This window comes from Balaenoptera borealis (genome assembly GCF_965194805.1).
Source record: "Balaenoptera borealis genome assembly, chromosome: 14".
In the NCBI taxonomy this organism is placed as follows: domain Eukaryota; kingdom Metazoa; phylum Chordata; class Mammalia; order Artiodactyla; family Balaenopteridae; genus Balaenoptera; species Balaenoptera borealis.
The window spans coordinates 7,104,501-7,118,482 of record NC_138875.1 but is presented as its reverse complement, the minus strand read 5'-3'; the positions used below and the strand labels follow the sequence as shown (position 1 = coordinate 7,118,482).

At 34.4% G+C, this 13,982-nt stretch overlaps 1 protein-coding gene across 5 annotated transcripts in view; it reads right to left on the bottom strand.

Annotated features, from left to right (window-relative positions):
* RTTN (rotatin) overlaps positions 1-13,982 on the bottom strand; it is a 164,049-nt gene that overhangs the window by 123,313 nt on the left and 26,754 nt on the right. For all 5 annotated transcript variants that reach the window (XM_082355182.1, XM_082355183.1, XM_082355181.1 and 2 more), the window contains exons 11-15: positions 11,633-11,803; positions 6,005-6,217; positions 4,681-4,793; positions 3,135-3,261; positions 465-590 (exon numbers count right to left, since the gene is read on the bottom strand). In XM_082355182.1, the coding sequence (XP_082211308.1) occupies positions 465-590; positions 3,135-3,261; positions 4,681-4,793; positions 6,005-6,217; positions 11,633-11,803 (750 nt within the window). The remainder of the gene's footprint in view (positions 1-464; positions 591-3,134; positions 3,262-4,680; positions 4,794-6,004; positions 6,218-11,632; positions 11,804-13,982) is intronic.

Below are 13,982 nucleotides of genomic sequence, written 5' to 3'. Positions count from 1 at the left end.
CATTTCATAAAATCTGGAAAGGTCATTAGCATCTCTTCCTTCAAACGTTCCTATTTCCACAGCATCATCTTACCTTCCGTTCTCAACCAGTCCTTCCCCCTTAATGACTTCCTTTTTTATTTTTTTAACCTTTAAAGTATATTTTTCCATTGAATAAAAATGTTCCTTAAGGAAATACTATGCTTACTGTAACTACTGCATCATTCCTACATCTTACATGAAAAACTTAAGTTAACAGTTTGATCTGAATTCTCTGAGAACAAGTATGTCCTGTATTTTGAGCCTCTTTTTTTTTTAACATTTCTTTTTAGATAAACAACAACTGAACTGAACCCATACATCAAAGACAAGTTTCTTTTTAGTTTCTCATCATACTACCTGGTGACATTAGAATATTATCTTGATTTAGCTGAGTATCTAAAGAATCAGAGTAGTCTTTTGTACTTCCTTCTAACATGCCATACCTCATTTTTGGGCTCTTGAATACCAAACGCAGAGATTTCGTACAGAACTTTTGGGTGAAGTAGAAAATGAATTCCATTACAAAGGGAAGACACAGGTTTACTGACATTATGGACATCTAAACATTCCTGCAAAATAATACAAAAAGTTTTTAAAAATTAGTGACAGTGATTTTTCCAAAGCATTCCTCTTTCTTCTGTTTATAATTCAAATCCAGTTTTAGTACTTATGTCACTGAAACTTTTCTTTTAACCGGTAGAGGACAAAAAAAGATTCTCTTAACAGTTTTTGAGTCTGCATGAGACACCTATTACATTTCTTTCAGCCAACAAGAGTGGTCTTGACAAATTAAATAACCAAACTGCTGAGACAACCATAATCTTTTAAAGTTGTTCATAATAACAGACATAAAGGAAATAAACAACACCATAAACTTATCCTAAGGTGTTTGCATTTTGCTTACTGAGGTTTGACAAAGAGAAAATTCAAATCAAAACAGATTTAAATTTCTGGGTGAGGGGGAGGACAACATATATGTGGGATTTTTCTTATCAATACAGTGATGCACCTGCATATAAGTAATGACTCTGTATCGTCTCTTCCACAAAATTAGCACAAATTCCACTCTGGATATGTACCCAAAAAAACTGAAAGCAGAAACTCAAGCAGGTATATTTGTATACCTGAAGCATTGTTCACAGTAGCCAAAAGGTGGAAACAACCCAAATGTCCACTAACACATGAATGGGTAATAAAGTGTGGTATATATACAACAGAATATTATTCATCCTTAAAAAGGAATGCAACTCTGATATATACTAAACATGGATGCTAAGTGATATAAACCAGACACAAAAAAGACAATTATATGATTCCACAAGTATGAGGTACCTAGAACAGTCAAATTCAGAAAGTAGAATGGTGGTTGTCAGGATCTGGGGGGGGCTGGAGGAATAGAGAGTTATTTTTTAATGGGTACAGAGTTTCAATTTAGGAAGATGAAAAAGTTCTAGAGATGGATAATGTTGATGATTGCACAATGTGAATGTACTTAATGCCACCAAAAACTTAAAAATGGTTAAAATGGTAAATTTGATGTTATGTGTATTTTACCACAATTTTTAAAAAGCAAATTAGACATAGTTGAGCAAAGAATTAGTGTACTGAATGACAGTACTGAGGAATTCTATCCAAACAAAACAAAAAAAGATACGCAAAATATAAAAGAGGGCTTAAATGACACAAAGGGTAAAATAAGAAGATCTAACATGATCTAATGAGAGTTCCACTTGGAGAGAACAGCAAGGATAAGGGAAACAATAATGACTGAGAATTATCCAGAAGTGAAGGCAGACATGAGTTTTCAAACTGAAGCATGCTAAAAAAGATACATTAAAATAAAAAGTGTATACAAAGTTACATTGTAATGAAACTGCAGAACTCCAGAGCTAAGGAGATCTTAAAAGCAACTAGAAGAAAAAAAATACAAAGAAATTATAATTTAACTGATAGCAGACTTCTCGACAGCGATAAAAGCCTAACAAGAGCAAAGCAGTATTGGCAAAGTGCTAAGGAAAAATGGCAGTCAATCTATAATTCTATAGAATTCTATAGAATTCTATAATTCCAGCTAATCTATCATTCAAGAGTAAGGTGAAATCAAGACATTTTCAAACACATGCACTATCAGTTACAGACTGTCATTGAAAATACTGAAAAGCATAGTTCAGTAAAAAGTAGACTGAACCTAAATACTTATCAATTAATAGAAGAAAGTATATTCAAAGTAAAGAGCAGTTAAGATGAATCCACTAGGTAGATCTTAAACCTTACTATTAAAGGAAAAGAACAGGCAGCAAAAACATGTGTACGGTATGAAATTATATACTTTTTTAAAGAGACAAAAACAGTAATATATATGATTTATAGAGATATGCATATATAAAACACATGCATGGGAAGGATAAACAAAAACTTTGTAAGAGTGGTTATCTTGGTGGCATAAAAAAGGGGGAAGAGAAAGGAAAGAAGCTTCAGTTATAACTAATATTTTTATTTCTCTGAAAAAAAGGATCATAAGTAAAAATGGCAAAATGTAAACATTGTATCTAGATAGCACTTATAAGAGTATTGAATACAAGAGACATTTTCAAGAGTACATACGAATATATATATTTTTCTATACTGTCCTATGTACAGTGTTCTTTTCAATATTGAAATAGTTAATATTTATGTACTATTCTATGCTGAAATATTTTATAATTTAAAAACACAGGAAATATTTGTTTCAAAAGAAAGAAAAGAATATTACTAAGAAAACAGATCTGAAACTATAAAATTTAAGCCATAATAACCTAAAACTTTTCCTGAGCATAGAAATCACTTTTGAATACTTGATAGAAGTCAACTTTTCCTTACAATTTTTCCATCATTAAATAACACAACATAAATGTAATTCTTATTAAAACTGCTAATAAGGCAATTCAGTTGCTAGACTTACTAAGGGAATTCAATAGTATAAATTTCTTAAGAGTTGACTAATAACTACCATCTATTTTTAGAGTAATAACTCTTATATAATATCCAAAAGGTCAAGTAATTTAAGTTTGGAGTTATAATCAGAAAATCCACTGTTAATGCTCCCCAAAAAAATCAAAAACAAAAAAACCTACCTTAACAATTTCCAGACAACAGTGGTAAGTTTTAACTTTCACTTGTAGCAAAGGGTGAGACAACATACGTAGAAACACCTTCTGACTTTCTCCTTGTAATAATGGACTGGCCTGTGCAGATTTCCAGCTGGTAAAAAGGTAAACATCCAAGACATCTAAGGCAAGTAAGGTACTAAACATGAGACTGAAAAGCACAGAGAAAGGCGTTTCTTCCTACTCCAGTTCCTACAACTGAGATCTTGTTTAACTAACCCAGAATTAATATTTACTCTAGCATTTACTTGTTTCAAGGCAGGGAATATTCTCTCTTAAAGAATACAAAAAAACAAAACGTCTTTAGAAACCTATATTTAGAATGTAAAATGGTACAGCCATTATGGTAAACAGTATGGAGGTTCCTCAAAAAACCAAAAATAGAACTACCATATGACCCAGCAATTCCACTTTTAGGTTTGTAACCAAAGAAAATGAAATCAGTATCTCAAAGAGATATATGTACTCCCATATTCATTCCAGAATTATTCACAATAGCCAATACATGAAAACAATGTGTCAGTTGATAGACGAATGGATTTTTTAAAATGAGGTATGTATGTGTATGTGCGTGTGTACATATATATAATGGAATATTATTCAGCCTTAAAAAAGAAGGAAATCTTATCATTTGTGACAATATGGATGAAGCTGAAGGACATGCTAAATGGCATAAGCCAGGGTAGAGAAAAACAAATACTGCATGATCTGACTTATATGTGGAATCTAAAAAAGTCAAACTCTTAGAAGCAGAGAGTAGAATTGGTGGTTGCCAGGGGCTGGAGGAAATGCAGAGATGTTGGTCAAAGGGTACAAAGTTTCAGTTATGCAGGACAGGTAGTTCTGATGACTATGGTTAATAATGCTGTACTGTATACTTGATATGTGTGAAGAGAGTAGATCGTCAATGTTCTCACCACAAAAAAAGGTAATTATGTGAGATGACTGATTGATAGATAGACAGATAGATAGAAAGAAAAATAAATCCCATATTTAATGGATATTTATCACCATGGAATTTACTCTTTCCAAAAGCAATGAAAATACTAAGTTTTAAAGAAAAATCTGTTCCAATGTCCCCCAAATAAATTAACCAATGCATGATGCTTTCCAAAAATCCATATAAAAGGTAGGAATAATGAAATTTACATTTTAAAAATCCTCAATTCAAGTTATTAATTAAAATGTTAAAGATAAATAAACAAATGTGCTTGAATACTTGTTTGGAAAGACACCAAAACAAATGTATAAAAATCCAAGGATAATTCATGTTGATTACAGGCATGACATTTTTAAAGCTTACTCTTGAATAAAACAGTTAACTGTCCTAATGCTACTATACATATACAGTTTAAAGGTCAAAACATATAAAAGCAATTTAAACTAAAAAATAACAAATTTAAGACCAGTTTCATTTTCATTGCTCCTAAACTTACACACACACACACACACACACACACACACACACACACACCCTATAATAATATAATCATGTTAAGAAAGAAAATATTACATCTTTGAACAAATGCAGATGATTTCCTTTATTAGGGGGAAATGCTGATGATAGGAAAAGCTATGTAAGGCTTGATCTGCCAGCTCCACTAATTCTAAGAGATTCTTCTCTCCCTAAAAAAAGAAGAGAATGGAACAGTAAATGTCAAGGTCATGTACAATAAAATTCTCAACAGCTAACAAAGCAGCTTCAAGAAATTAGATCGTCCAGAGGCCCTGAGACTGTTCACATTTGCTTAAGTCAACCTGCTCAACAAGCAAACCAAAAACGTCAGACTAGGAGCAAAAATGTGGGGAAAATGCCTAACTCAACGCCACTTAAGACTTTATATTATTTACCTCTGAGTGGCATGGTTCTTTAACTGCTCAATTGTGGCCTTATCCCCCTACTAACTGCAGCTCAAGGCAGGACTCATGTATTTTAAGATCCACCTCCCACTTCTAACATCCTGACTGGTTCTAGGGAAAACAGAATGATCAATATGTGTGTGATTAACTGACCATGCAGAATGCCACAGAAATAATTCAACTAAAAGGCAGTTCAAAATTCTATCACGGAGGAGACAAGATACAGTGGAATAAAGATGTGGGGGGAAAAATAAAAATAAACAATAGTGAGTAAATAGGAAAATTTAAAATATGAGGTTCAAAAAAACTCCACTGTAGGGGCCAAACAGAATAAAATTTCGCTCCTGATTTTTCAAGATCTTCAGGACCCATTTTGGTATTTTCAAACAGTAAACAACTATTGTAGTCAATGTCTGTTTTAAGACTCATTAACCCCTTAATTGATAACATACTAAATAATATCCTAAAAGGGATAAATAACAAATACATAATTATTGCTATAACATGGTATCAAAAGTCATCCTACTACCTTACAATCTAGTTCATGGCTTTATTTAATAAAAAATCAGGCTCTTTCTGTGAATAAATAAAGGTCTATAAAATATTAAGGGAAAAAAATGTGTCTACAAATAAGCACTAAAATGGCCCTTATAATTCTGTTTACATCAATTGTCACTCTGTTCACCCACAGTAAGCCACTTCAAAGAGGCACTCACTAATAAAGATATTGATAATAATTATTGTTTTTTAAAAACCACTGGTCTCATGAATATATACCATTCATTAATCTAAATCTTCATTTTACTTTTATATAAATCATACCCTTACTTTAATCTTATAATTGGGCCATTCAGTAATAATGGATCCCACCCCTAAGAATTCAATTGTTAAATGTCCATCAATTTGAAAACTATAGGTTAAATTTTCTAAATATTTTATCAAAGGAATTTTAAAGAGATATTAACAAAACATTTTACCTCCTTCCCAACATCAGACAGGAAGTTACAGGTACACTCAAGTGAATAAACAGCCTCTGCAGTTCGTTTATAAATACTGTAGTTTTCAGAATTCAGCTGTTCCAAATAGGCCACAACAGCTTCATGAATATTTGGATATTCCAAAGAAACAGGCATGTCCAAAGAAACTAGAAATAATGCTGCTGACATAGGCTCTGGTAAAAAGTGGCTTGCCTAGATAAATTAAAAAAAAAAAAAAATTTAACCATTTTTAGATAAATATAGTAAACTATAATATTAATGTAGTTCAACTTTTTTAGTAATTCTCTATCACAAAGTCTATGCTTTTCCAAAGAAAATTCTATTCCCCAACACATCATTTATCTACACCTTTGTTCAATGCAATTTTTATCTGCCCAAAATATCCCAAGTCCAAATTTCAACTCCTTCCCAAAGTCTGGGATTCAGGATACCTCCTCTTCCCCACATCAACACCCAGAACTGCTCTCCCTCTGGGCCCACACCTCATTTATGCCTCTGCTACTGAACTGAAGGCACCAGGCCTTTTTCTCTAAGTTTTTCGTGCAGGTGCACACAAATCTCCAGAAAAATGCAATAAACCCCTGAGGATATAGCCCAGGGCTTATTAACTACATATTGAATAACACTAAATCAAGTACAGCTATAGACGGATTCGAACAAAAATTAATTTTTACTTGGTTTTGTTTGTGTTTTAGAGGGGAAAGGAGAAATTCAACATATTTAAAATAGTTCTAGAACACTCACAGAAGACTGACCTTTAATTAGTATAAAATGAAGGGGCCCAAATGAAATAGTGTATGTTTTATAACTTAAATCAATTGATTTAAGACTAAAAAAACCCTTTGCTAGGTTTTGTTTCTTTTAATGATTCTAGCTTTGCGATAGGATTTTATGTATCAATTAAGAAAATGAAAAGGCCTGAAAATTCAATGTTCAGAGAAAACCATTTGGCAGGGTTCACTACTATGGCTGAAATGCTGCCTTTATTAAAGTAGGTTTGGTCATAATTTTTTCATGGATAACCTATTTTAAGGATAATCATTAACTGCCTGAAAGTCTAAGAGCTAAATCTGCTAAACAATGCTTTTTTTTTTTTTTTTTTTTTTAGAATTACTGTTCTTTGGTTTTTTTAAAATTTATTTATTTATTTTTGGCTGCATTAGGTTTTCTTTGCTGCACGTGGGCTTTCTTTAGTTGCATCGAGCAGGGGCTACTCTTCGTTGCGGTGCACAGGCTTCTCATTGCGGTGGCTTCTCTTGCTGCGGAGCACGGGCTCTAGGCACGTGGGTTTCAGTAGTTGTGGCACGTGGGCTCAGTAGTTGTGGCACACGGGCTTAGCTGCTCCGCGGCATGTGGGATCCTCCCAGACCAGGGCTCGAACCATGTCCCCTTCATTGGCAGGCGGATTCTTAACCACTGTGCCACCAGGGAAGCCCTAAATAATGCTTTTAAATGAAATACAGTTGCCAAATGAATATCAAAAGCTAAAGGAATCAACATTTTAGGTTACTAAGCATAAAAAAAAAACAACTATTAAGACAGCAGCTATTATAAAGTCTAGAGAAATTTCCTTATTCTGTAAACAACTCTCCTAGCGGGGAAAAAAGAGAGAGCGAGAAACTAAATTACTTAGTCACGAATTATTTGCTCACTCAGCAAATACTCACTGGGCCCCTACCGTATGCCAGGCACCATTCCAGGTCATGGGGACACAGCAGGAAATAAAACAGAACCTCTGCCCTCACGAAGTTAACACTCCAGTGGAGAAAGCACAGAGTAAACCATACTTGTCCAGTGTGGCTAGGAGTGCTAAGAAAATTTTTAAAACAGGGGATAGGAAAGATGGAGAAGAACAGAGAAGTGACAGGAGGTGGAAGCAGAGGAAGGCCTCTCTGATAAGGTAACATCTAAGCAGAGAACTGGAGGAGTGGATATCTGAGGGAAAAGCACTCATAGAAGAGGGAACAGCAAGTACAGAGGCTCGGACACAGAGTATATTTGACAGCAAGGAGGCCACTGGAGCTTGTGCTGAGGGATGGAGTCAGGGGGCAGTGGTGCCAGATTAGGTAAGGCCTTGGGTCATTATAAGGACTTGTCCTCAGAAGGAGCATTGGAAGGTTTCGAGCAAGCCTCAGGATGAGTCTGGAGAGAACAGATGGAAAAGAGCAAGGGCGGAAGCTGAGAGACCAAGGAGGAGGTCACTGCAATAATCCAGGCACGACAGGATGGCGGCTTAACTCAGGGAGCAGCGGTGGGAGTGGGGAGAAGTGTTCAGGTTCTGGAGAGACGTTCAAAGGAGAAGTAGCACATTTTGCTCAGGGATTGGATCTAAGTGTGTGTGAAAGACAGGAATCAAGGATGACTCTAAGGTTTTTTCCTGATCAACAATCAACTAGAATGAAGGTGCCATTTACTGAGCTAGGGAAGACCAGAGGAAGAACACATTTGTGCAGGGAAGTAAGGTTTGGGGCATGTTCAGTCGGAGATATCAACTGTCAAGTGAAGACGTCAAAAAGGATATTGGATATATACATATGAGTTTGTGGTTCAGGTGACACGTGTTGCCTGAAAATATAAGTTTGGGAGGTGCCCGCAGATAGATGGCACTTACAGACCAAAATGGGATGATATCTCATGAGGGCCATGGCCAGTCCTGGGGTTCCATCCCTTTAAGAGGTTAGGAAGATAGAGAGGAATTAGCAAAGGAGACTCAGTGAGTTGGGCTCTGCGCTAAGATAGTAAATCCTAGTGGATCTAACTCCAAAGGCACTGTGTTTTAGTTTAAAAGAGCTCTCTCTGACTCTAGGCAGAAAAATAAGAATAGCTGATGTGAGGATTAAATAAGCACTGGGCAGAGTGTCTGGCATATCACACTCAATAAGTATTAATTTCCTTTCTTTCCTCTTCTCACCCCATCATGAAGGAATTCTGACATTTTCACTCTGCATACCTACACCTGAAACTCCTCTCAGCAACTCAGAGCACCAAGGTAAGGTCATACGTTTAATCCTTGCATGGCCAATGGACCCATCACAGTTTACACCCCAGACTGAAGACGGTGGTCCTACATATATGAGCATTAGCCACATGTCAGTTGGGACGAAAAGTGGCGGTATTTCGGTGGACAGCCATCACCAGTGTTAGATGGAGAGTCAGCGTCGTCATCCCGTGCGCGCTGGAGGAGGAGGAGGGGGTATGACACTGCTTTCTCTAAACCCTGCCACTTAGAGCAGCCACGGCACTGTCCTGGCACGGCGTGTCAGAAGTGCGGATTCTCAGGCCCCACCCAGACCTTACAGACCAGAATATGCAAGATCTGATTAACAAGATCTCTGGTGGTCTGGCTGCACACTACACTTCGAGAAACGCTGCTCTGAATCAATCAGCTACACCCAATTATTAGATTTTACATACCTCACTAAAAAGGTCAAAAATCTTGTGGTATAAATTCTTCCTTACCTTCAGTCTGCTTGGCTGAGAAAGGGTCACAGGGGTTCCTAGGATGCTCTGGGATCTTGTTTCTGGCACAGGGCCAGTATTTTTAGCTCTTATTTCCCAGATGGTTCCCCCATATGAAGTTAACTTCATTTGTCTTACCAATTTGATTTACCCAACCAGAACACTTTTAATTTTAATTTATAACATTGGTAATAACATTTACCAATGCATCATTTTAACCTATACCTGGGTATTCTCCAAATTCATTTAAAATCAGCAATTATCAATTTCAGGAAAGGTCTTCAAGGGCATTTTATCAAAACATTCAAATTCAGGAAATCTCTACATAGATTCATACTATATCATTTTCCAACTTTAAAATTACATTATTTGGTAAGTGGCAACTCAAATATTTAAAAGCCACTTTTAAGGTAGAAAGTTTCAGAGTCCAAATTCCACTTCAATTTTTGGTGGGCTAGCAACAGGCAGAGGGCAGCATAACCTTGTATTTATATAAACTGAAGGAGAAATTTAATAGCAATGGAAGAGCATGTTTGTTTAGATCTCATTTTAAAGTTCTTAGTTAATCAATCAAAGCAATTATAACCATCTATAAGCTGATACCTTAATTACAATCTCTTCAATGACCCCACTTACTGTTCTAATGAAGTTCCAAGCTACATATCTAAAAGAGCTCCCCAAAATTACAGGTACTGATTTGCCTTCAAAAACAAAAACAAAAAATAGCTACCTTAAAAAAAAAGACATGGAGAGTTGGCTTTACATTATTCTAACACTAAAGTAAGTCAAATAAAATAAATTATTGACTTCTATTTTGATTCCTGCCCAAATAAGCATATAGATGAAAAAAAATCTATAATCAAAAAAGCAATAAATAAGCTCTATGGTACAACTGACAAGTAACTTTTCCAAAAACACCTCAACCTATACATAGATTGATCATTTGTAATACTTAATAACAAGTTATTGTAGCACTACTAATTTTTCAGTTATATAACATTATCATGTAAAGTTGAGACACCTACATTTTAAATGCAATTCCAGTCTTATATGACTGAAATTCTTCAATTTATAATGTTTATGCCTTGGAAAATTATCACTCTTTAACACAGAGTGTTATTCAGAAACATAACAATTAATAAAAAAGTTAAAAATTAAAATTAACAGAAATGTTATTCTCCCTAAAGGAAAATACTATATTTAAAATTTAATGTTCTATTCTTATTTTTCCAGATGACCTGATACTATATTGCATATATTACATATGTGTTATTAAAAAATGGAGTTTAGACTACATGCTCTGCAGAATTCTAGGGAGCAAAAGGGCAAGTGGCTATAACAAAGGACAACAAAAGGCACAGGAAATGGTTCTTGAGCTGCAGTAATTTTTCCCATACCTTCAGTTAAGCACAATGCCACACCTTTCTTTTTGCAATAAGTACACTACACAACACTTGCATATGAGTCATTTGAGATACTTTTACCACCAACGTTCAAATTCAGAGATATAACCTCCACTTTAAAGTACAGTCAATAAGATGATTTAAAAGAAATGTTTACACCTATTAAAATCACCTTTAACATACAGTCACATAATGGAATAGTATTTTGCAATAAAAATTAAACAACTGCTACAAGCAACAACAACAATGAATCTCAAAAAAAAAACATCTTGAGCAATTACATACTTCATATGTCTATTTATATAAAGCTCAAAAACAGAAAAACCCCTCTACGGTGACAGAAGTCAGAAAGGAGTTTAGCTTGCAGGGGTGGGGACAGAAGAGGGTAAGCGACAGGAAGCCGCCTTGAAAGGCTAGTCATTTTCTACTTCATGTTTTGGGGGGTGGTCACTTTCTAAACACAGATATATTCACTTAGTACAAATGCACTGAACTGTGCACCTTTCTAAACATATTACACCACAGTTTTTAAAAGTTATCTTTAAAAATTAGTATTTTTTTTCTATCAATTGATTTGTCAAAACTAATCAAAAAAAAAAAAACTAATCAAAAATGTTAGCCATTTCTCAATTTCTGCATTTCCAATATAATCTTTGTACATCGTGAAATGATCAGAAGGAATTTACAACAGGACAGTGATTGTAACACCCAGTAAACTACAAATAAGCCACGCTACCTGCCTTACCTTTTCAACAGGGAGAAGCGTCTGCAGCAGTCGGACTGCAAACAGCGAAATGCTGACAAAGGCCATCCTGTGGTGCACCAGCACCGCCTCTGGTTGTTCCAAACTGATGTTGCTTTTATGGTAGCACATGCTGTCTCCAAGGGACCCCAACACCATGAGCAGTTTCTTTTTCTGCAAACATTTAAACACAAAACAGAAGAAAACAATCAATTGTAGGGGCCAATATAGAAATGTCATGGAGAACAATATAAAATGTTATCATTAAATAATATAAATGTATTCCTCTGTATAAGAATAACCAATACATGCTGAGATACTTTTAACGGTAGGAAAGAATGATAAGTATACCTAAATTTTTTAAACAGCTAACAATTTTTAAGTATTTAATATGATGAATTCAACTAACAATAAATAAAAATAAACAAAATACAAAAACTTAATGAACCATTAGTTCCTCCTAGTTTCTAGTGCTTAATTGTTCCAACTTTGAACACTACATGTAAATCTCTCATCCAATACTTATTGGACTTAGTGTATGCTTAACACAGTGGCAGGTATATGGGTGGAAAATGCATTAGTTCAAGAGACATGATCCCTGCCCTCAAAGTGATCCCAAAGTTACTAAAGAAATGAAACAGGGAAAGTCAAATAATTAAAAAACAATGAAATATTAAATTGTATAATCTCTCTCTTCAGGTAATAAGGTTGTTTCAGAGCAAATGTTCCACCCTCATAAATTCCTAGATACCTTACTACTTAAATAGAAGTTATATCATTTAAATTGAAAGGTATGCATAAAACATGAAAACTAAAATACAGTAGACTAACTGGCAAGTCATAACAACATAGACCAAAATATATCCTAGATATGTTGACATGACCCTATAAACTAGCTGCTGAAAGGACAGTATCAGAAAAGGGGTAGAACAAAAAAAGCACTGGAGTTCTCACTCTCAACTTTCCAAGGAAAATATATGAAAATTAAAATGAGAAATTACCTGTAAACTAAAGACAAAAATATAATGTATGTCAGAAATTTTTTAATTCAAGGATAAATAAACAGGAAATAAAACTAAAAGATATGGGGCCTATAAAAGTTACATAAAGTATCAAAGCCACAATAGATACACTTCACATCCATTAGGATGGACATTATCAAAAATAATAGGAAATAACAAACGTTGACAAGGATGTGGAGAAACTGGAGCACCTGTACATTGCTGGTGGAAATGTAAAAGGTTCAGTCACTGTGGAAATAGTATGGCAGTTCCTCAAAACATTAAACATAGAATTACCATATGATCCAGCAATGTCACTTCTGAGTATATGCCCAAAAGTATTGAAAGCAGGGATTTCAAACACTTATTTGTACACAAATGTTCACAGCAACATTATTCACAACAGCCAAAAGGTAGAAATGTGTCTACCAACATATGAATGGATAAACAATATGCAGTAGATGGTATACATACAATGAAATATTCAGCCTTAAAAAGGAATGGTATTTTGACACATGCTACAACAAGATAACTCTTGAAAACATTATGTTAAGTAAAATAAGCCAGATACAAAAAGACAAGTACTGTATGATACCTCTCATATGAGGTACCTAAAATATACAAACTAATAAAGAAAGAAGGTAGAATAGTGGTTATCAGGGACTGGGGGAAGGGGAGAGTGGGGAGTTACTGTTTAGTGGGTGTGGAGTTTCACTCTGAGATGATGAAAAAGTTTTGGAGACAGATAATGGTGACAATTGTACAACAATGTGAATGTGCCTAATGCCACTGAATTATACACTCAAAAAGAGTTAAACGGTAAATTTTATGTTATGTATATTTTACAAAATTTTAAAAATTATATAAAGGAGTAAACACTTTTTTTGTTACTTACATGGATCATTTGAAAAATTTAAAGATAAACACAAATAAAATTAAAACTATGATACTTTCCAAATCACTACAGAAGTAAAAGGAAGATAAAATAATCTATAGAGTAAAAAAGAAAAAGGAAACAAAAGAGATAGCAAAACTTCTGCATGAAGACCAAGTATAATAACTGTACTAAAAAAGGTTAAATTTCCCTGTAAGTGAAATATGATTTCAACTGAAGTAAAAATCAAAAATAATCTACACATACAAAAAAGACATTATCTTTGTACATAAAAGGTTAAAAATTAATATAGTGAGAAAAATCTCAAATAAACAATCTAACCTTACACCCAAAGGAACTAGAGAAAGAAGTACAAACAAAACCCAAAGTTAGTAGAAGGAAAGAAATCATAAAGATCAGAGGAGAAATAAATGAAATAGAAACAAAGAAAACAATAGCAAAGATCAATAAAACTAAA